General features: G+C 49.7%; 2 protein-coding genes across 5 annotated transcripts; one reads left to right on the plus strand and one right to left on the minus strand.

Moving 5' to 3' along the window:
• Positions 1 to 3,008: 3,008 nt before the first annotated feature.
• Positions 3,009 to 9,728, plus strand: LOC128419340 (cadherin-1-like). Its single transcript, XM_053399898.1, has 9 exons — positions 3,009 to 3,116; positions 4,229 to 4,375; positions 4,571 to 4,714; positions 5,220 to 5,364; positions 5,779 to 5,954; positions 6,754 to 6,837; positions 8,629 to 8,771; positions 8,856 to 8,994; positions 9,462 to 9,728. The coding sequence occupies exons 1-9, from the start codon at positions 3,066 to 3,068 to the stop codon at positions 9,546 to 9,548; spliced, it is 1,116 nt and encodes a 371-aa protein (XP_053255873.1). The 5' UTR covers positions 3,009 to 3,065; the 3' UTR covers positions 9,549 to 9,728.
• A 427-nt stretch (positions 9,729 to 10,155) lies between these two features.
• Positions 10,156 to 21,102, minus strand: GAS8 (growth arrest specific 8). 4 transcript variants are annotated; one of them, XM_053399891.1, is made up of 11 exons: positions 20,992 to 21,102; positions 20,359 to 20,457; positions 19,142 to 19,339; positions 18,333 to 18,539; positions 18,073 to 18,127; positions 17,106 to 17,311; positions 16,348 to 16,515; positions 15,447 to 15,533; positions 13,672 to 13,881; positions 11,090 to 11,155; positions 10,156 to 10,494 (listed from the first exon to the last, which is right to left on the minus strand). In XM_053399891.1, the coding sequence occupies exons 1-11, from the start codon at positions 20,992 to 20,994 to the stop codon at positions 10,345 to 10,347; spliced, it is 1,449 nt and encodes a 482-aa protein (XP_053255866.1). In that variant the 5' UTR covers positions 20,995 to 21,102; the 3' UTR covers positions 10,156 to 10,344. The 4 variants fall into 4 exon arrangements, with proteins under 4 accessions (XP_053255866.1, XP_053255868.1, XP_053255867.1 ...); XM_053399893.1 differs by lacking the exon at positions 20,992 to 21,102 and adding an exon at positions 20,756 to 20,982; XM_053399892.1 differs by lacking the exon at positions 20,992 to 21,102 and adding an exon at positions 20,678 to 20,982.
• Between the last annotated feature and the right edge of the window lie 1,274 nt (positions 21,103 to 22,376).

The following is a 22,376-nucleotide window of genomic DNA, read 5'->3' on the forward strand; positions in this document are numbered from 1 at the left end:
AACGCCCTCCCATCAGATGTCAAAGCGATAAATAACTACCTGACATTCAGAAGGCATCTTAAGGCAGCCCTGTTCAGGGAAGTTTTTAATCTGTGATATTTTAGTGTATTTTTGGTTTCTATGGAAGCTGCCCAGAGTGGCTGGGGAAACCCAGCCAGATGGGCGGGGTACAAATAAATTATTATTATTATTATTATTATTATTATTATTATTATTATTATAAAAAAAATAATTAAAATGTTCCTGGGAATAGTGTGGAATCATCCCCTATTCAACCTGCCTCATCTGTGACTCAACAAAGGAGTCACAGGAGAAGATGTTCAACTGAACAGAGTTATCCTTCCCTCTCCTTCCCTTCCTTCCTCTCTGCCTCTCCTCCTCCCCCTCCATCTTCTTCCGAATTTGATGCCCGATTTCCTCTCTGGTCAGGGTGATGAAACCTCCAGGAACAAAGAAGTCTAATAAAAGGATGTTCCCACATTTTTTGTATGATATAATTTATTCAATTTACAGTTTTTTACCTCATATATCTGAAATTTGTCCTACAGTGTGTAATGGGTTTCCGTTGCTTACGCTTAATTTGTTCCCACATATCATAACACATTATTAGTAACTTCTTAGGATTAGCTCCAAGACTCCCTATTTTTTTCAAATTTATCTAATTCTAATTTAAGCATTGATAAAGCTTTCCATTAATTAGTTTACATGAATACCATATAACCAGCACAGATGCTTAATAAATGTTATTCTCCCCATGCCCAGTAACCCTTCATACGTGGGCTTAGATGTAGTGCAATTGCTAATGGTTACAGGGAAAGGGGGGAGAATGGAGGGAACAAGAGGCAACCTCAATTTGCTCCCCTATGAATGTGAATAGGGTTTTAATTCATGTCGTTTGTGCGGACAGAGGCCTAATGAAAGGTGATGACAGGCACAGCATCTCTTCCTGGTTTTGGTATAACAATTATTTCTGATGTGGACCAAGCACTTTGGAAGGATACCACTCCTCAAAACGTCATTTAACAGCAAAATTAAAGAAGTCTCCTGAAAAGCTTTATCAAAAGCGCTAACAAAGCCGCCTGGTCCTGGTGTTGCCTTATGCCCCATTCGAATTCCTGAGCGATGTTGGGTCTGAGTGTAAGTAACAGCTTATTTTTGCCAATGGCACGTCTTCATTGGCAGACGTTGCTTGGCGTATTTTGTCAGTGGCGTATCTCAAGTTCCACTGGCCTTGGGGGGCTTCTGACAAATCCTATGGCCACTTGGCCAGCAAAACCGAAGTAAACGATTTGGAATTTTTCTTGTTCTTCTACTTCCTCTTTCCTTTCATGCCTCTTAACTTATAAGCATGAGAGAAGTGACAGCTCCTTCTAAAATCTTCATAAAAATGCAGAGAAAATTGTAGGTCCAATAAATAATAGCAACAATTTAATCTTTATTACACTTACACCCTGCCTTTCTTTCAATTATTATTCTTTATTCCATTACTATTTAAAATTATGCTGACAGGAATAATAATAATACCTTACCTGTTTTGCATTGGCCTGGAGAAGTGCTTCCACCAGATCACTCAGTCTGGGGTCTTTTACTTAAATACCACTCTGGTGGTCGAGGGGGGTGAATAAGTGGAGGCTGAAACCTTTCTGTATACTCACAGTGCCCTCTTGTGGGAGCCAAGGGCAGCGCTTCTGCCAACCATGTTAGCTTGAAACCAGTTTAAAGCAACAAACCTCGTTCACGAGTTGAATGGTGGGCAGCCGGTTATGTGGAAAACCTCCGCTGCTGCTATCTGCACACCAGCTTGCTGTTAACAACTTCATGGAGAAATCTCTGCTAAAGAGAACGTCAAGACAAATGAGGACCAGATCCTGGTTAGTCTTTTGATATAATACAGTGGTGCCCATGTGTGAGGGTCTGCTTACTCTTGCAGCACTTTCTCATGCTCCAGGAGAGCACCTTCCTCCAGGGCTGGGGTCTCGGTCACAGGAGGGTAAAAAGCCTTTACCAAGACACTTAGCCAAGAGGGCAGAGTTCCATAGGTCCAGCAGACAGAATCTGTCTGGGTCCAACATGCGATGCAGAAGCAAAGTCAGGAAATGGTCCACAGTCGATCACACAGGAAGTTCAGGGGAGTGGGGGCGCCAAAGGCAGGAACAAGGAGCCAGAGATTTGTGTTATTTCTGGCAACTGAAAGGCTCAAAGGGTGTATATAAGGGTCTTATATACTCTAGCTTCCTAAACCACTCTCTAACCACAAATGCTGGCAGTGAAGGAGCATCAAGGCTTTCACATTCACAAGTAGACTGGGGGCTCTGGTTCTATAAAGGCAAGCTGTATCGTTGCTCTTCAATCTGGACCAAAAGCTTTTGGCACCGGTGCTTTTGAGGACTGGGGCGGGGCAGGGGGCACTTTCACCTCCTCTGACGGCTCCAAGGGTTCTTAAGCAGGTATCTTACCAGGAGCCTCTGCCTGCTCCTCAAGGCCCTCAACCTGTGAAGCACCTGGTTTGCCTTCTGAGGAATCTATGTATGCCACAAGGTCAGGACTAGGCATGGCACTCTCCTGCTACTGTGAAAGGCGGAGTGGACAGACCCTCCTCTGTTTCTGCAGAAGGAAAGTGGCTTCCTCTGTTTTCATAACAACACCCTCCTCCGCTCCATGTTTTATTGCAAATTTCTGCTCTGAATCAAAACAAAGGGGGGAAAGCCATAAAACTGAGCTCTGATATTCGAAAGAGCTTCAGAGGGTCGAGTCCGGAGAATACCTGCTCCCAAATGAACCCTTACCCTGCCAGAATAAATGAGACTTGCACAATGGAGGGCAGTGCCACCTGTAAGATATCTTCCTAGGGCACAAGCACACGCCCTTCACTTGGTCCCACATGCTGAATCAACTGTGGCCTGCTTCCATGTGGTGTGTCAAAATACCCCAGGCCTGCCCATTTGCCCTTAACCCTTCCCCCAAAGGGACTTGCCAGGCAGACTTTGCTCTAGCTTAGTCAGCTGGGTTGCCATCCCTTTGCCAGAGTTTTGCAGAAGGCAAGGAGCAAGAGCTGAAGCAGGACAATGTGCTTCTTTAGGGTCAGCCTCCTGCTCTTCCTGGCTCTTCACTCTCAGGTAGGATTGTTCTCCAGAGAGCAAGCGAAGCGGGGCAAGTATCTTTGGTGTTGTAGAAGGATCTTCTTGGCATTAATGGTGGAGGGGCTGGGTTAAGGGTTTTGCAGGTGCAGAAGAGGTACCAACACATGAACCAACCTTATCACACCAGGCCAGGCTCTTCGTCCAACTAGTGTTTATTAGTAGCAATTCCCCAAGGCTCCAGGCAGTGATTTTGCTGTGCTGCTGAAACCAGAAATCCTTAAGGTGGCAGTGGCTGGGTTTGAATCTGGGAATTCCTGCATGCAAAGTACAGGTGCTGTCCCCAAGCTGTGTTGAACTTGTGGAAGAGCTGGGGTGTGGGGAATAAAGATGAAGAGGAGCATGAACAGAGTGTGGGGGAGAAGTGACCACCGAGTGAGCATGGGGATGTTACTGGGCTGAGGAAGGTTTCATAATATTGGGCTTGTGTCTCTCTACACTGCACTCTACCGGCAGCATAGTTGTTCAAAGCAAATAGGTTTCGAGAAGATAAGAGCAGTTGCCAATGTTCCAAACTAATGTTGAATCAGCAAACATGCATTTCCTTTAAAAACAACCACCAGGGAGCACCAACCTTTAAACTGTAAACAGGGACCTTGAATCTTCCATGGGCTGCAAAGCATCTAGCCTTGCAGAGGGATCAGATAACACAAATAAGGCTAGCCCAAGGGGTCAACAAGATGGTGGCCATGGGTGTGGGAGCCGTGGCAAGGCTTCTTGGCCCATCTCCACTCTTATCAGCTCTACCCTTGACTACTGCTCAATAGAGGCTGCAAAACAGACTGGTTGCTACCCGTGGCAGGTCCATAGATGAAGTGAAAGGACTTCAGGTAAATAACAATAATGCAAACTCAATACTGACATTTAAGATAGAAGGAAGATACTCTTGACATAGAGGTGTGTCCAGATTCCAGGACATGTCTTCCTTCACATGTTCCAGGATGGAATCCTGAGGTCCAGCACTATCCTGTCCCGACATCCCTAGAAATCTTAAGGATTCTAAATCACATGGAAGATGCCATGGGATTGGGCTCTGAATGAGGGTTTTTTTTTTAATAATGCCATAATGCCACTCTCTTTCCCCCTTGCAGGTCTCCTTCCTATTTGCTTGGGCAGAAGTGCTGACCTTTCCAGAATCCAGACTTGATCTGAAGAGGCAGAAGAGGGATTTGCAACTTCTGCCTCCAATATTGGTCATGGAGAATGACATCGGTCCCTACCCCAAGCGTCTGCTGCAGGTATAGACAGAGAGGGCAACTGCCTCTTTCTCTTCATGTGCCTTGAACAGCTCAGAACCACTATGCTTGGAGGACTTCTTTTCCTCCTATGAAACTGCTCAGAATCCCTCTCTGTGTTCTACCTCTGAGGGAGGCATAGAGGGAGGCAACAAGAAAACAGACCTTCTCAGTTTTGACATGTTCATTTGCTACCAGGTAGGTAAAGATGGCATGACTTTCTACAGTGTCACTGGGACTGGTGCAGACAGACCTCCTCAAGGCATCTTCATCCTTGAAAGAGAGACCGGCTGGCTGATGGTGACCACGCCATTGGACAGAGAGACCAAAGACAAATACATTGTAAGTCCCTTTGTGCTAGTTTCTGCCACCCTGGAACCTCCCAGCACCTCTTAAAACTTCCTTTGCCAACCTGGTGCCTTCCAGATCCTTTGGACTACTGCTGCCATCAGCCCAAGCATCATATAGCTGTGCTGGCTGGAGCTGATGGGACTCGTAGTTCAAAACTTCTGGAGAGCACCAGGTTGGGGAAGGCTGCTACGTGTTATGGGGCAGGGAAAGAGTGGAAATCACATGTTTTCTGCTGCTTTATGTCCGTTCTTGGGGAATCCCCGGGAAGCAATAGTATTAGCAACCATTATTTATGGGAAGGAGGAGAAAGTTCAGCTTAGTTTCATTTTTGAATTCTCGGCATACAGTATCTAAATACTTTTTAGCCCCTAATGTAAATTCCTGGGTGCTCTCGGTGTGAAGAGAAGGACAGCTCTACACTCTTGTGGGAAGGTTTCTGGGAGGGTGAGAGGCAGCTTTGGGGAGTGTCTCAATTGCTACCCTGCTTGCTCTGCAGCTCTTTCTTCACGCTGTAAGTGCAACTGGGCAGCCTGTGGAGAACCCCACAGAGATCGTCATTGAGGTGCTTGATCAGAATGACAACAAGCCCCGTTTTAACCAGAGCATCTTCCATGGCTCCGTAGCAGAAGGAGCCGCGCCAGGTACGTGTCTGTCTGTCTGGTTGCACGTGCATGAACTGACTGTATGGAGACCCCTACAATTTGCCTCTGACTGTGCACATCCTTTGCCCATTCTTTATGGAAGGAGCACCCACAAAGGGAGAGGGTATAATATCGTGTGCAAAACCCAGACCCCTAACTGTGCTTCTTTCTACCTGTATGGCCTGGGCAGTCACTACTGAGCCCACCATAACTTGCGGACTGGCATAAAAGCAGTGCAGATCGCACCCAGCTGCTGCACAGTTTGCATTCACTCAGAGGCTAAGAGGTAATTTTGGAGCTGTCTGGGACAGAGTCAATTTGACCTCCAAGCTGGGATGATCTGACTATGTTGCGGGTATGTGTGTGATGCACTTCAGAAGCTGAACTTTGGACTTTTGTGGCACACACACCCAGGTACCTTTGTGACACAAGTATCAGCCACTGACATAGATGACGCTGTGAATTCCTACAATGGGGTAATCACCTACTCCCTCGCTATCCAGACCCCCACAAAGCCACAGAGCCAAATGTTTGCCATCGATAATAAAACAGGGGTCATCAGCTTGAACAAACCAGGACTTGACAGAACGGTAAGTGGCTGGGTCCTGGCTGTGTAGGGAGAGGGCATGATTAAAGATGCCAAATTTCCCCTTTGAGGCAACCCTTGGCTCTGCTGCTGTGCTTCACTCCTAGTGGAAGCACTGGGCCATAAGGCACTGGTGGATGAGAGGCTAGCTGGAGGGGGACCAAGCAGGATGGGGAGGAGCTTGCAAGGGATTTCTGAAAGAGAAGAGGGAAGGCTTTGAGTCTGGAGCAGATGAACAGCATGACTGCCGCCTTCCAATATCTGGAGGGCTGCCCTACAGAAGATGAAGTGGACATAAGCTGGACACATTTAAAGCACATGGCTTCCTCCAAAGAATCCTGGGAACTGCAGTTTGTCAAGGGTGCTGGGAATTGTAGCTCTGTGAGGGGCAAACTGCATTTGCCCAGATCCTTTGGGGGAAGTCATGTGCTTTAACGGTATGGTTTGCAAGAATTAAGCATTTTCTTTTCACATTTTCCTAATAACAAGGGTGGTCTAGCCACAGGCATAGGCAAACTTGGCCCTCCAGATGTTTTTGGCCTACAACTCCCATGTTCCCTAGCTAGCAGGACCAGTGGTCAGGGATGATGGGAACTGTAGTCCCAAAACATCTGGAGGGCCGAGTTTGCCTATGCTTGGTCTAGCATAACAGCTGTGTCCCATTTCAGTTTGCTGTATCTGAAAGTACCTTAGTGAGTTTGAAGTTTCCTCGAGTTGCTTTGCCAGTGGGGCTCTCAGGATCTTATATAACACTGCTTTGCCATCCCCTCTGCCCAAATGCTCATGGAATTATTTGTTTACAGGTAACACCCCAATACACTCTGATCCTGCAAGCTACAGACTGCTTAGGAGAAGGTCTTAGCACTACAGCAACAGCAGTGATCCAAGTAAGGACTGGGAACTCACAAATACTCCCGGGTAACCATGCGACTACTCCTGTATCTTCCTTTTTGCTCTTGCTGGGGCATGACAGTATTTCTGGTTCTCCCACAAAATGCTTGCTGCATTTTACTCCAGTGAGAAGTCCAAAGAACTTCTAATGTATATTTTACAGATTAGGCTGGGTAGAGATGGAGATGGAACCCTCCCCCATTGCCCTGAAATGAATTGGGCCCCTTTCTCATGTTTTCGGGACGCGGGTGGCGCTGTGGGTAAAAGCTCAGCGCCTAGGACTTGCCGATTGCATGGTCAGCGGTTCGAATCCCCGCAGCGGGATGCGCTCCCGTCGTTTGGTCCCAGCGCCTGCCAACCTAGCAGTTCGAAAGCACCCCCGGGTGCAAGTAGATAAATAGGGACCACTTACCAGTGGGAAGGTAAACAGCATTCCGTGTGCTGCGCTGGCTCGCCAGATGCAGCTTGTCATGCTGGCCACGTGACCCGGAAGTGTCTGCGGACAGCGCTGGCTCCCGGCCTATAGAGTGAGATGAGCGCACAACCCTAGAGTCTGGCAAGACTGGCCCGTACGGGCAGGGGTACCTTTACCTTTACTCATGTTTTCAGGGGGCACCCGATTGAGCCTGCCCTCGTGGCAACAAAAGGGTTAAGACTTTCTGCTGAGTCATGACAGGCAGGCTGCCTGCCAGTGGAAGGCAAGTAGGAAGTGGAGTTAGAAGGGGCTGCATCAGAAATGCCCCAGAATGGATGAGAGAAACCAACTACCACAGAGGGACGGAGGAGGGAGACCCCAGGTGGTGAGAGATCCTAGGATGGTGGGTGGGCTCAGCCCAAGAGAAGGGACAGCCTTCCTGCTTTGGTGTTTCATTGGGAAACTTGGCAAGGGGATGGGAATGTATATTTCTTGCAGCTCATGAAAAACAAGAAGCTTGAATGCCACACTCTTGATTGTCTTGGGGAGTTTCATGGCATGTGCCAGAAAGTAAAGGAACTCTGTGGCCAGGGATCAAATGTTTAAGAAGGCAATGAAATCATACATGGGACAGGGAGCAGAGCTGCCATTGTTCAGGCCCACCTTCTGGGTGGAGAGGGGTCATAACTCAGTGTTCTTAGGTTCATCCCCAACATCTCCAGATAGGGCTGGGAAGGACCTCTCTTGGAAACCCAGGAGTACTGCTCCGCCATGCTTAAGAGCAGAGGAATGCACTTGTCAGGCAGGGCTTCTGTCAAGAGGCTGGTGTTGTAAGGCACCTGCCCAGGCCCATCCTGACACAGCCAGTGGGGACCACTGCTGACCTTCATTGCCCCTGAACCTCCTCTGCACCTTCATTACTTGCTCACCTGCCCTCTCTGTACAAACAGTGGCAGGCACTATGTCAAGCTGCAGGGCTACAATTTGGGCAAATGAATGGGCACTGCGGACATCAGAAGGCAAGCAGGGTCTGCCGAGGGCATCTTGTCCTTAACCCACCCACCCCCAACAAAACCCCTCACCCAGGAGCCAGCAGAGTTTGTGTTTGAACACACAGCTGGTGAATGGGTGAGAAGTGGGTGGGGTGGGGTCCTCCCTCTCTCCCCACAACCACAACACCTCAAAGAAAGCCCCCGTGCACACAGCACCTGGGAGAAAAAGCAAACATTTAAAAACAGGAAAAACTGCTGAGGGCAGCAAGAAAGAGCTTGGAAAATAAGGGCCTGCTGCTGAGGGTGGCAAGGCCATCTGGGAGGGGGAGGAACTCGTACAGAGGCTTTTGCTCCACCCGGCTCTCCATTCTGAATCCCAGGTGGCTAGTTCCAATGAGGTCCACCACGCTTTCCTGACTGTCCACGCACTGAATGTGCTCACCGGCCTCCCTGCCCAAGGCCTGGCCATGCACTTCTCCAAGCTGGAGGATCCCCAACGTCCGTGGGCAGAGCTCATGAGAAGGTAGGAGGGGATGAAGCGGGACAATCTCCCTCCCTTGGTAGGGCTGGGGCCGTTGCAGTTTCAGCCTCATTTATTCTGTTCCAGCAAGACAAACCCTGATGGGCGCTTGGACAGAAACAGCCCGATGCCCAGGGAACTGAAACCTGGCACCTATAAGCTGCGCTTTGAGACGAGGGAGTACTGGGAGCAACAAGGATACAGCAGCTTCTACCCTTATGTGGAAGTAAGTTTGGTTCCCAGATGAAACTCACACCTGGAAGGGGGGGAGGCTTCTTCCAACATAGGGAGGACTGATGATGGCAGGGACCACCACTCATTGCCCTTTGAGGGATGTAATTCCTGGCAGCAGAAGCACAACGTTGGAAAATGGGAGAAATCAGCATAAACTTCACATTATGAAGGCTGCACGCTGTGAAGTCCCTCAGAAACCTGTAGGAAGAGGCCCAGGTGGTTGGTAGGAGAGCTAGATGTTGTGCATGGGACATCCCTGAAAGAGCACAAAGCCAGAAGTGTGCCAGGACTGTGCACTAGGGGTGCTCCGGACCAGGCATTTGGGCCCTGACAAATGTCTTCTCATGGGCTAGGCCCAGTGCAGCGAAGAAAGGATCTCAAACCAAAGAGCACTACCAACCTCCTGCTATTCCCCCCTCCCTTGTCTTTACGCATCCTCTTGCTTGTCTCTCTGTTTAGATTGTCTTCACCATCACAGAGGAAGAAAAAGTGCACATTCCCTTGCTGCTCAGCCCTTATTCCTACACCACCTACAGGGGAAGCTAGTGGGAGACCGGCCAGCAGGAGGGGCTGCTTCAGCAAACCGGGGTGCCTGTTCTGAGAGAGCTGGCACAGTCCAGCGGATGGAGAGCTGTGGTTACATCCACAGCCACCTCTGGCCCAAGCCTCAGGCTGGGGGCTTGGCCATGAGCAGCTGCCTCGTAGTAAATGTGAGAGTAATCTAAAGACTGATACTTGTAAGCCTCTTGTTTTAAATTGGAGATGCTATGAATTGGGTCTGGGTCCTTGACATATGTGTGCTCTACTGATTAGGTAGGGCTCCCTCAGTTGCTGGGGAACATGAGGGGGGAGAGGGTTGCTGCACTCACGTCCTGATTGTGGGCTTCCCAGAGGCATCTGCTTGGCCACTGTGGGGAACAGGATGCTGGACTAGGTAGTCCTTTACCCTGGATCCAGGAGCCAGGCTCTTCAGAGGTTCTCACATTGGATGGTGCTTGAGTTGACACAACATAGGTGTGGAGGACTTTGGAGGCTCTAGATAAGGTGGGATTAAGTAGTCCATGGGCTCATTAATCAAGAGGAGGATGCTTTTCAAGTCCCCAAGCTCTGCCTTGACGTGGGTGGGAAAGAAAAAGGGAGGCTTTGCAGAGACTGAAGACTGAATAGCCCACCACAGGGCCTCTTTAATACAAATGAGGGCTGGAGCAGACGCAATCTCATTCCAGGGGGCTGCTCTCTCCCTCCCTGCCTCCCCTCTACGGCCACAGCAGGAGCGGGACAGAGGCTTGCTTGCACACAAGGCTTAGGCTGAAGGCATTCCAAAGTATGATGTCAGGCTGTGCTACGTGGGGGTTGAGACAAACCCAGCAGGGCCCTGGCCCAGCGTGTGGCCGATCACGGAGGTCTCCAGGGGCTTGAAGCCCAAATTGTCCAAAGGGATCCCAAAGGCTGTGAGCTTGGCCTCATACGTCCGCAACAAGTCATTGTGGGCCTGCAATGGGAGGCAATTGCAGGTTGAGGAGAGGGATCAAACATCACATACCATAACACAGACACCTAAGGCAACTTCTCTTGTCTATGCTCTGGTAATAGCCAGCCCGATACACCCATGGCAGTGGCGGCTGCATCCATATTTCTCCAAAAGGATGCAAGAGAGCAGGAAAAGGCCAACTAAAATGGTTGCAGGCGAGACCATCTCAAGGAACAAATGCTTAGCACAAACTTGTTAACTTAGAAAAATGGAGCTGAAGGTGAATATGATGCAACTTGGTAGGTCAGATGGAGCGATGGGTAGTACATTTGTCAAACGCATCAGCCGTTCACTGAGATGGGTAGGCAGTGGGCATTAGAAAAGACAGAGGAAGTACTTATTCACACTTCTTGGCATTAACCTATGGAACTCACTGCCCCAGGATAGTGAATTCCTGCTAGCATAAATGGCTTTCAAACAAGGCATAAGTAAAAGCCAACTGCTAGGGAAAATATATTTCCTTCCTGGGTTGTGTCTAAAGAGACCTGCTCTCTACATTTTGCTCCAACAGACATTCAAGTACAATTACTGGGTTCTCCTCAGCTGGAGCTCTTACCTTGCACACTCTGGCTAGCTCATACTGCAGATCCTTGATGGCATTGTTTTTCGAATCCAGCACATCCTGTGAAGGAAGGTTGTTCAGGTGTTAACACATCAGGCAAGTGAACTGGTCCACAAGGGGACTAGTCAAGGCCCAGCCAGAGCTTCTGGCCATTTCTTAATGGGCCATGACAGGCCTATGCAAAGTTAGGTGCCCTTCTGCAGCACAGTCTTGTGCTTGGCTCTTTTCTTTCTGTAAATTCTGCATGCTGAAAGTCCTAATCTGTCTGTGGTTGGCTTCCGTGATTTCATTAGGCAGTGCCATCGTATTTCCAAGCCTCTCTACAGCCATGAGGTTTAGAAACCTGCTTTTACAAAATCAGGTAAAACCCAAGATTCTCATGGGTGCTGAATTTTGTATACAGTACTGCATCCCACACTTGGCATAGCAATCACAGTGGAGCACTCCATCTACAAACAGGAGCTAATGCGCCTCTTGCCTCCCTGCACAATTTCCTCTTTGTGACTCAAATTAAGGCTCATCTGCGTTGCCCGCCAGTAATGGGAGATGAGAGCTGTGGGCTGGCATTTCTGCCACCAAGCCATTTTTTGCCCTATTTGGCACAGGATCTGGTGCTACAAAACCCAGGGAATCCCCTGTGGATGTGCCTCCTGCGCAAGCAGCAGCTGAAGGTAGGAATGTGGGAGGCCTGCTGGAAGGAGCAGCTGCCTCTGGGAAGAATCTCCAGTTACTGGCGCCAGCCGTGCTTGGAATGTGGAAGCCACTAACTAAGCCCCCTTCCCAGGCAGGCCAAGTCACGGGAGACAACTCTGTTTCCATCCCATCAGGCATTTCAGAGACTGGACAGGACAGGAAGCCTGAAGAGTGAGGAGGCCACAGAGGTCCCTATGGTGGAGAGCCTCCCTTGGCTCTTGGGGCTGGAAACACAGAGGGGAGGGGCCCTGGCAGCGTGATGGGCAGCCCCTGCTCCCCAGAAACAACTTGACGTGCCAGGGGAATGCTTTGAAAGTGCAGATAGCCTTGCTGTGTACCAAGGCGCTGTTAGAGAGAACCCAACCTTAGCAAAGAAAGCGGGCAGCTAGGAAATCAGCAACCAGGGAAACCCCATGGAGTGGAAAGAGTTGAGAGAAAGCTGTGTGGCAAGCGATCCCCAAGCCACACTTGTGTGGCTAGAAGGTTCTGACAGTCCCAAGTGGCCGCAGGGAGAGGAGGAGGGAGGCAAGGAACCGAGAAGGCAGCCAGGAGCTCATTCTCTCTCTCCCTTTCCATCTCCGTTGGAGACTGAGCAGCAGAGCAGGAAACACCGCCCTGGCAACAAGGGCACATTGCCGCTTCAGTTCTCACAGTTCTCATGCTGCAAAGGGGCACGTGTGCTCTGTGTACTGAACGGATTCTGGGACCAGAATAAATGGCACATAGGTTCAGCAGATTTGCATGTAGAATCTCTTCCAACTCCACCAGCCAGAGGGAAAAGAAACTGAAGTCTCTGACCACTGGAACTTCCCCTTTCAGTCTGGCTCCTGCACATTTCCCCAGGCACAGCACCCTCATGCCAAGTGTATTCTCACAGCCAGAAGCACAACAGACACTTGCTGACTGCTTGTGCATTCTATGTCCCAAGAAAGCACCAAAGAGGCTCAGGTCAGATAGGAAGGGAAAGCATTCCCCAGTAGAGCAATTCACCCCACCACTGGTTCAGTCACTGCTGCGAGGGTCCCTTTTGCCCACAGTACTGCCCATGTGACTGACTTCTATAGCTGCTGCTGGAAACAAACACCTCCTAGCTACTTCTAGCTAACCCGAGGCAACTGGAGGCCAGTTGTGTGCGTGTGTATTCAGAACCTGCTTGGCAAATGGAAATGTTGGTACAGTGGTACCTTGGGTTATGAACTTAATTCGTTCCAGAGGTCCGTTCTTAACCCAAAACCATTCTTAACCTGGGGCGTGCTTTCGCTAATGTGGCCTCCTGCTGCCGCTGTGCCGCTGGCGTGCAATTTCCGTTCTCATCCTGGGGCAAAGTTCTCAACCCGAGGTACTACTTCCAGGTTAGCAGAGTTTGTAACCCAAAGTGTTTGTAACCTGAAGCGTTTGTAACCTGAGGTACTACTGTACATGCTCTGATTGTTTGGAGGGCTGAGGCAAAGGCTTTTCATGCTTGTGGGCCTCTTGTGCACAACTAAGGGCAGCTCCTCTGAAATACTGCGCAGGCTACATTTATTAATTGCCCCTGAATGAGGGGGAGTGCTCAGAGAAAAGCTAACTTCCCATTGTCAGGTTGGGCAGAGTCTCTTATTATAGGATGGCTCCCTGCACTTGCCCACACCTTGAGCCCCTGGCAGCTCCCTTTTAGCCAGTGCACCTTTCTCCTGTGCATTGCAAGGTTTTACCTAGATCTTGCCTAATCCATATGAAACCCAGGGACAAACCCCATCTGAAACAGCAGCAAGAAGGAATCTGACCAATTGTTCTCATCTGGCTTGGGAGCTGTTTGTTTAACTGAAGGGTATTAGAAAAATATCTATAAAAATATCTATAAACTTTCTCTATAATCCCCATGGTGATTAGAAGCACAGTACCTCCAGCTTGCGGGTGACCACACTGAGAGCACCGGGATCAAGGTTGGTGGCAGCCAGGACCTCGTTGAGCTGCACCTCCTTCTTCTCCAGGATGTTGGAGAGGCCGAGAAGCTTCCGCTCCAGCAACAAGTTCTTAAAGCCAGTTTTCTGCTGCACCTCGTTAATGGCTTTGGTAAATTTCTGGTACAGGTCATCTCGCTCGTCCTGCACCTGTCAGACAACCATCAACCCCAGAGTCAAAGAGAGCACTGCTCTGAGCCTTGGCACAGACTGGGTGCTCCATGAAGCCCCTAAACCAGGTATTCTGTCTGTTAATAAGGGGCTTTGGGTTTTGGTGTGTTTTGCTTGTCCACTGTGAGCACATGGGAAAGGCCTGGAGATCAGTGGTGGAGCACATGCTTGGCATACAGAATGTCCAAAGTTGCATCCCACACATCTCCAGGGAGGGCTGGGAAAGGTGAAGCCTTGAGAGCCACTGCCAGTCAGTGCATAGACAAGACGGAGCTGCATGGACCAAGGATCTGGCTGTGTATTTAGGCAACTGTCTATAGTCCTAACATTCATGCGTAAAAGTCTTCTTCCAAAAATAAAAAGCCAGCTACCCAATGACAACAGCTGCCCACCCCCTCTGTCACAAACCAGCACAGATGAAAATATGTTGCAATGATTCCAAAAGTTGGGACTTTAGCGAGTCACAGAGGGAGGAGCAATGCAGAGCTCTGAGGCAGCCCCTCAGGCTATTAGGGAAGGCAGTGGGAGCTGGAAGACAGGGCTGGTGGTGATTAGGTTTTTATCAGTTAAAACCATCCTCTTGCATTGTGCTATATGTGCATGTGTGTGTGTGTGCGTGCGTGCCATGCAAATGCCCACCCACTGCCTTGCTGTGCTCCCATATGCTGACCTTTATCAGGAAGAGTCAAGCCCCTGTTTTCAACCCCCGGTCTTGCAGCAGTCACAGAGGGCAGCTCCACAGAAGCCCCCAGCACGCTTGCTTGCCTCCTCCTCAGGAGCCAGAGAACTGAGGAATCTACAGCAACCTCTTTCTTCCATTTCAGGAACAGAAACAGACCACCCAGCAAGGCATGGCAGACTAGGCCATGGGCTTTAAGCAGCCTCAGGAGAGCAAGAGAATGATGCCTTTGGGGACAGAAAGGCCTCCTTTCTCTCCCAACGCACTTTGCAAGGATCTGTGGGGGAGGAGGGATGGGAGGCAGCCTGACCCAATTCCTGTTAGTAAGAGACCCCCTCATTAAGATAGGACCACTGCAGCCAGTTTTCAAAGGCAGCTAATGAGGTCTCAGATCAATGCTGAATGGCACGCAAACCTGTCCCCATGTCTTAATGAGTTATACTGAAGAGAGCCCCTCCCTTCCACCCCCCCTCTGATGGGAGCTGCCCCTCTCCAGTATCACAGTCCCCACTTCTTTAAGTCATACTGATGACCAGACCAGCCCAGCAGTAGACATGCTGCTGTTCAGACAAACACAAAGTCCAGCTGCTCACAGCTAATTTGGAGATGACAGGGAATGTCTATTGCAGGCAGTTTTGGCTCAGACTTGTCCATCTGCTCTAAAGGTCTCATCAAGAAACAACCAGGACCACAGAATTCTCAAGGCCCAATGGGTGGTGGGTGGGTGGCTATATAGACCTCTCTACTGGATATCTACAGAAAATGGGCCCATCTTTTTCATCTTGTCCCACAGCCCACCCATCAAATCCAACCCTCTCCCAACTCTAAGTTAAGCCACAGCACAGCAGTGATTCTTGATCCCTACCCTGATGAACCTTTGCTGCAGCACTTCATGTTCCCACTGGAGATCCTTTAATTCCTTCTCGGTGACTTTCAAACGGGCATGTGTGTGCTGGAAAGGGAAGAGAAGGAGGTTAAAGCAGCCGCACAGAGTTCCTAGGGCACAGAAGGGACTGATGAGTTTTGACCTCCAAACTAGACAGTGCAAAGGAGAAACTGTAAGAATGGGAAAGTACTATGTTCCTCTATCTGCTCCACAGGGACTGGGCATCATTCAAGTCCCTCATCCTGGAAACATCAGCTCAGGGGTCTCTTGCCCCCAACTTCCAGCATGTTTCATGATCCTTATGGCCCCCTGCCTTCCTCTTCACATAGTAACTCAATTGCTCTGCAGTTGTATTTTGAATGTAGTTGAGTCTATTTTTGATTATGGCAAAACTGTTGTGCGTTCAGACACACCAACAACTTTGGTGGAGTGTGCGGCATCAGAAGGGAACAAAACCTAAAAAGACATCTCTGGTCGTGAGTACGTGGCTGCATGTAAAATCACGAAACTCTCATCTTGAAACACTGATAAATATAAAAAGCAAAGTGCTGGACAACAACTAGAATAGAAGGCGCAGTAACATTTGTCTAGACTCTAAATGACCACTGTTAGCACTGAAGGACATCACAGAAAGGGTGGGGCCTATTTCACACAGTACAAATTTCCAAACTCTGGAAATAAAGGGCACATGAGAATAGAGACAATGCAAACTGCTACCAAAAGTGGAAATAAAAATCTGTGGCATGAAAGTGGGCTGGTGCAAAAATAGCCCAGTGCTGTTCACACCAAACTAGCAGAGAGTCAGTCCTACTAAGTAACCCAGAGTTCATTGGCCAGGACACTCAGGAAGCAAAGGTGAATGCAGAGCCCTGGGACTCACATGCAACATGGCCTTGTCCTTTTCATAGTGCGCCAGTTTCTTCTGCAGCTCCGCCACCTCTTCACGGGCTCGTTGCAGTGGCTCCACCAGCTTTTTGTTCTGCAGCAGCACTTCAGCCATCTCCTTCTCCAGATGGTCCTCCTTCTTCTTCATCTCCTCCATCTGCTCCTGTACTCCAAGACACACAGAGAGAAAGGAGGCTGTGTGTGCCTCAGGTCCTCAAAAACAGGCAGCAAGCCCCATCCCACCAGTCCTGACCACCTGTCTGGCACATGCTTCCTCAAACCTCCCATGGGACCCACCACCACCAAGGCAAAGAGAAACAACAGCTCTGAATCACCTGAGGATAACCAAGGCTGCACCCTGACTCATTTGACGGGCCCACTGAAGTGAATGGAACAAATTTCCAAACAAACAAGGTCGCGGTTGACATATAAAATATAGAAACAGACTTTCCCCCCAAACCAGAGTGGTTCATTTCCCCAAATGGGAAACACATGACCTTCAACTACAACAGGGGTTGGTCCATAGTGAGATGCACAAGAGAGGAGCTCCAGGACTCAAGGTATCCACAATGGCAGAGTAAACAAATACAACATGTAGTGGCTCTAAAGCAATGGCAGTACAGAAATCAGCCAAAGCAGAACAAAAAACAAAACATAGAAAGCCCAATGAACACCATCCACTATGACCTTCCACTACCTGAATCTGGCAACAGGCTGATTTGGGGATGGTGTCGTGTGGTGCATGTCTTTTACCTTGAGGGTGTTGATAAGTGCCAGGTTATTAAGAGTGACATCATTGTAGTAGTTCTTGATGTCGCTGAAAGCCTTCTCGTGATTCTTCATCAGTGTGTTGATCTGTCCATTCTTCCTCTCCTCAATCTCATGGATTTCAGTTTTCCTGCGCAAGTCTAGCTCGTCGCGTAGGACCCGCATCTTCTTCTCATACTTGGCCTCGATCTCTGGGGAAGCGGCACCCAGGGCAGACTGAGTGCTCTACTAGGCAAAAAGGTGATAAGGCTATGCATGCCTCTATCTGTGGGCTGTTCCTCTATGCTGTGTAGAAGAGGAGATGGGGCAAAGTGTTCTCCAGCTCCAACAAAAGGGCAAAGCAAGACTCTAGGCTGACTGGAAAATGTTGTCACCCAAAGGCACTGGGAGTGCTCAGACTATATCTAAACAACTCTGAGCAAAGGATGGGCCCATGGAGCCTGGCATTCTACAAAGCTCCCAGCAGAGATGGAATTCATAGAAGGCCTAGCAAATGGCACTTCTGTCCCTAGCTATTTTGACACATTTAATTTGATGAGGAGCTTAGAACTGCTGTCATGTTCCACCTTATAATGCATGTGGCATTTCAAGGAAGCCTCAGGCCCCTCCCTCGGAATGACTGCAAAACAGACAGGAGCTGGTATGGAAGACAGGCCCTACACAAATCTGTGCTCCCTATCAAACTGCTACTTAGCCTAATTTACACACAACAAAGGGCGGACTCATGCGATGGGCCTTACACACCATGGCTACAAAGTCACACACATACACCTTCCAGAAGAGTGAGACTGTGCTATAAGGAAGCAGCTCCCTTGTCACTGCATGCATGTGAGAAATAGTCCCCAAGGGATGAAGTGACACTGTGGCCCACTGATCCTTCCCTGGGCACAAAGATAGCCTTCCCTTCCGAACCCAAACCCTTCAGCTTTTGGTGGCGAGCGCCAGAACTGACCTTTCACCTGCCTCTCAAAGTCATTGCGCAATCGTGTTATGTCTTCTTGTTGTTTCTGCCAAGATGATGATACTGGTTAGTGACAGATGTTGCATATACTCCTCCTAGCTCAGAAGCAAAGCCAAGGCTGGTTTGCTCTGGAGGAACAACTGAGGTTTAAGAACCACCACCCCTCTCCTTCCCACCCACACACCATGCACTCAGCAGAAGTTGGCCTGAGCCCAGCCCAGCAGCCAAGTCTGGCATTGCTTCAGACATACCAGCCGAAGGTTCTTCACCACCATCTCGTTGGACAGCTCCTGCTCTTTCAGCTCCACCTTCAAGGTGCGCATGTCCTTACGCAGCTCCATCTCCTGGGACCGGTGATCCTTCTGGGCCAGCTTCATAGACACAGTGCTCTCTGCCTTCAGCTCTGTGATGTTGTTCTGGTGCTCGTACAGCAGGTGCTTCACCTTCTGCTTGTAAACCTGAGACAAAAGGAAGACGAGGCAGGCGTTGGCCCTCATCGGCCAAGGTATTCTCTTTTGCAGAGGCCTGAGTAAATGAGAGGCACTTGTGGCTACTCAGGGGAAGGGGATGGAAGTCGGGTGAGGTGCCCCAGCCAGGGGTGCCAGACCAACCAAGCTGGTGACCAACTCTGTCTGCACTGCCGTGGCTCCAAGTTCATCAAGTATCAGGAACTGAAGAAGATTCAGGAGCATGTGAGCCTCTATGTCTTTATGCTAAAAGAATAGACCCTTCCACTGCCATAGCCATTTCCCCACTTTCCATCCACAACATTGTGGGGCTGGCCAAGCCAATATCTAGCTGCTCAACCACAAGTGGAGGCACCATGGGTCAATTGTTGCAGCGAGCATGTTTCACAGGCAAAAGGTCCCTAGTAAAAGGTTGTTGGGTTAGTACCAATGGGAAATGTTTTATTTTACTTAAATACATACGCCATACAAAGCAACTCATGTTTTTATCACTCACCTGTCAGGGATGCTTTAGCTGTGATTCCTGCACTGCAGGGGGTTGGATTCCTTCCAGCTCTACAGTTCTGTGATCTGTGAAGTCCACAGGCTCTTACCTTGATCTCCACCTGGTGACGCTCTTCGGCTTCCTCCATCTCGCGGTCCTTGTTGCGCAGTTCAGCCTTCTTCTCATCCAGCTGCCGCCGAGTGATCTCCCAGAAGGTGTGGATCTTGTCTCGCTCCAGCTGGAAGTAGTTGCGTTCTTCCCGCTCACGGTCCAGCTCCTCCCGAATGCGGCCCATGTGTTCCTCCAGCTGCAAAGCCAAGAAGAGGGTCAGCCAACAGTTGGGCTGGAGCCGAGAGGAAGGACTGGGATCCCACCATTGCCACTACTGGCATTGTGCCTTTTCTGACTCAGTGAATTCCAAAGCTTTTTCTTTTCAAGCCAAGGCTATCCTGTGAACTGGCATGGGAAGCATGGCTAATTCCAGAAAGGGTGCAACTGTTTCATTTCAGAACGCACGATAAATAGGTGGATGAATTATCTGGTTAGAGAGAGGCTTGGCTCCATGAGTCTGTTGCTCTCTGGAAGTGGATAAATCAGCTTAGAATGTTTAGGGCAGTCTTTGCCAACCTGGTACCTTCCAGATGTGCTGGTTGTCATCTACCATCAGCTACACTGATGGGTTTGCTGGCTGGGGTTAATGAGAGATGCAGCCCAAAACACCTGGAAGGCATCAGGATGGTGAAGGCTGTTCCTGTGCAATATTCTCACAATACCTGTACCCAAACTGTAAAATTGAACTGTGAGCTTAGCTATACTGAAGAGGTGCCTAGTTTTGCTACCCTATGGAATGCAGAAAGGTGTAGTAAGGAACAACATGGACCCGTGGCAAAATAGTGGCTTCTCCCAATGCTGGTCCTCAGTGCTGTAGTGAAGTGTCAGAGGGATGGAAAGAGTGTACCTGCAACAAGCCAGCTGAGGGACTGCATGACTCACACTTGGTCTTACTCCTAGCCAGGAAGGTCGGAGATAATGAGGGTAGGCCAAGCACCCCATACATCACTCCACCCCAAAATGAGAGACATCTTGACCATTCGCTAATGTGATACAGGCCAGGGGTGGGAAACATGGGTGGCCTGCAGGGTGTTGCTGGACTACAACTCCCACCATCCTGGGGTTGCTAGGGAATGGAGTCCCCTAAATAACTCTAGGTAGATTGGTTTCCCTCTTGTTGGCAAGAAACCACTTTGCATTGTAGTTTCTATTTCCCATCCACACATTTTTAAGAACGTACCCTCTGTTGCCACTGCAAAGTGACCCCCTTCTCACCTGCTCTTTGGTCATGCCCTCCGGGGAGACGGCATCCACCACAGGGCTTTTTGCACCTTTCTTCTTGCCACCTTTCTTTTCTCCTTTCTTTTTGGGAGCCTGAACAAATGCGGTAGTGGGAGAGAGGGCAAGAGAGGAGAAGAGAGCATCTTCAGTGTGATGGATGAAGTGGGGAGCCAAAGGAAGGAAGGAGGCTGTGAATTCATGCTTATAACTCCTTTGGGCAATGATGAAGTACCGTTTTCTCTAGGAAAGGGATCCACGCATCCCTCCCTCTCTCCAAAGGACAAATGGGTTCTGGCTGCCTTCACCTACTTGCCTGTGCAATTGCTCCATGGCGTTGAAGAGGCACACTTGCAAAATAGGGGTTGGTGGTGGTGGTGAGAGCAGTGCTTACCAGGGCTCAAGGCTTATATCAGGGCTTACTCTTGGCACGCATAAGGAAGACTGACGAAGGAATGAGTGCCCCTGAGCATGTGCAGAGTTCGGTCTGTCGCTGAGCACGTCCAGCCCCCGCACTTCCGGGGTGGAGGGTCGGGGCCTCTTGGCGGGCAGGAGCCCCAGCACCGCCCCGGTTTTGGGGGAGCCTCCCGGGGCCCCCTCATCGCAAGCGCGCCCCACTTCCGGCCTCACCATGGTGGCGACTGAGTCCCCTCTCCGGCTGCTGCCCAGGCTCGGAGTCGCCGCGTCTCCGAGCAACCGCCGCCCTGGCCTCGCGAGAGTTCCGGCTCCGCCGGGCCCGCCCCTGGCAACTGGCCCCAGCCCTAGCAACGGAGGCCCAGAAGCACCACCCCTTGCCCGTTGTCAGCCTCATCCTCGCTTGCAGCCCATGGAAGCTGAACTGTTCCTTCTGACTTGGGAGTAAGCCCTATGGGACTCTATGGGACTCACTTCTAGGGCTGGGAAATGATGGAGGCAGACCTTGCCAGTGATGCAGCAAAACAAGGAAGGCTTATAACTCAATTGGCTACGACGACGACAATAGCAATAAGAATTCATTGAGGTCTAGTAAGGGCAGCTGCCCACCGCCGCCGCCACCTCTGCGGGTTTCCTTGCAGTTTTAGGTGGTGAGCTCTGTGGAAGCAGGGAAGCTGCCTTCTTCGCCTGTGCAACCCTACAAGGCACCATGGAAGATGGCACAGTATGCATAAATGTATAAAGCAAGCAAGTCGTTTTTATTGCTTTTCATCACAGTCCATTGCAACGAAATACAGTGACAGGAATAGGACAAGTATCAAAATATTAGAGGTTTAGATCAAGGAATTACCTGGACCATTTGCAGATGCTTATTGAAAATATTCGCCCATTGCTGATTTTGCTGCAACTGTACTTTAGAACTAGGGGACCTCCTGGTATTGTTGTCTCCTTCTTGCCTTGCCTTTATCCACTGACTATGTGTGACTGGGACTGATGGGAGCTGCAATCCTGAAATATTTGGAGGGCCACAGATTCCTCATCCCTGCCTTATGCCCCCACACCCTCTTGAGTAACCACCAATTTGAGTCTGGGATGCTGGAGCTCAGCCCAGAAATATGTCCACTGAGAACAAGGAAAATGCTTCTGGATATGTGCAAAGCACATTTCTTTAACCACTAGGTAACCTGTTTCTCAGTCGCAATCTGAGATTAGGAGGGGCTATCACCAAACTGGTGGTAGGGGGAATCAGGAGGAGGAGCAGAAAGTGTCTGAGCCAGGAAAGAGGATGATGAGTGATTTAGGCAGAGGCAATGAGAGGAGAGGCAGGTGGAGTCCAATTACAGGCCTCCTCAGCTTTGCCTGCTGAGCTCTCGAAGTTTGTTTTAATCTCCAAGGCTGAAACAATGGCTTCACATTTAGCCTTGACCCCAATGGCCTTGTGTTAATTACCCAGAAGCCCCATCCTCTAGCTAAATTGCTTGGTTGCACAGGCTAAGAGGCTCTGTCCACTTTTGCACCCCTAGCCCACTGGGGGGGGGTCGTCTGTCATGGCATTGTCCCTTCTGGTTCTGATGGTAGAAGCTATTTGTGTACTGTACACA

This window comes from Podarcis raffonei, chromosome 8 (assembly GCF_027172205.1).
Source record: "Podarcis raffonei isolate rPodRaf1 chromosome 8, rPodRaf1.pri, whole genome shotgun sequence".
Classification (NCBI taxonomy): Eukaryota; Metazoa; Chordata; class Lepidosauria; order Squamata; family Lacertidae; genus Podarcis; species Podarcis raffonei.

Bases quoted from the DNA above. Each gene is read 5' to 3' on its own strand.
- LOC128419340 (XM_053399898.1), top strand. From the start codon at position 3,066: ATGTGCTTCTTTAGGGTCAGCCTCCTGCTCTTCCTGGCTCTTCACTCT. The intron at 4,715-5,219 runs GTAAGTCCCTTT...CTTGCTCTGCAG, and splicing joins AGACCAAAGACAAATACATT to CTCTTTCTTCACGCTGTAAG. The intron at 8,995-9,461 runs GTAAGTTTGGTT...CTCTCTGTTTAG, and splicing joins GCTTCTACCCTTATGTGGAA to ATTGTCTTCACCATCACAGA.
- GAS8 (XM_053399891.1), bottom strand. The intron at 18,128-18,332 runs GTATGTCTGAAG...TCATCTTGGCAG, and splicing joins TGGTGAAGAACCTTCGGCTG to AAACAACAAGAAGACATAAC. The intron at 10,495-11,089 runs GTAAGAGCTCCA...CTCCCATTGCAG, and splicing joins AGCTAGCCAGAGTGTGCAAG to GCCCACAATGACTTGTTGCG.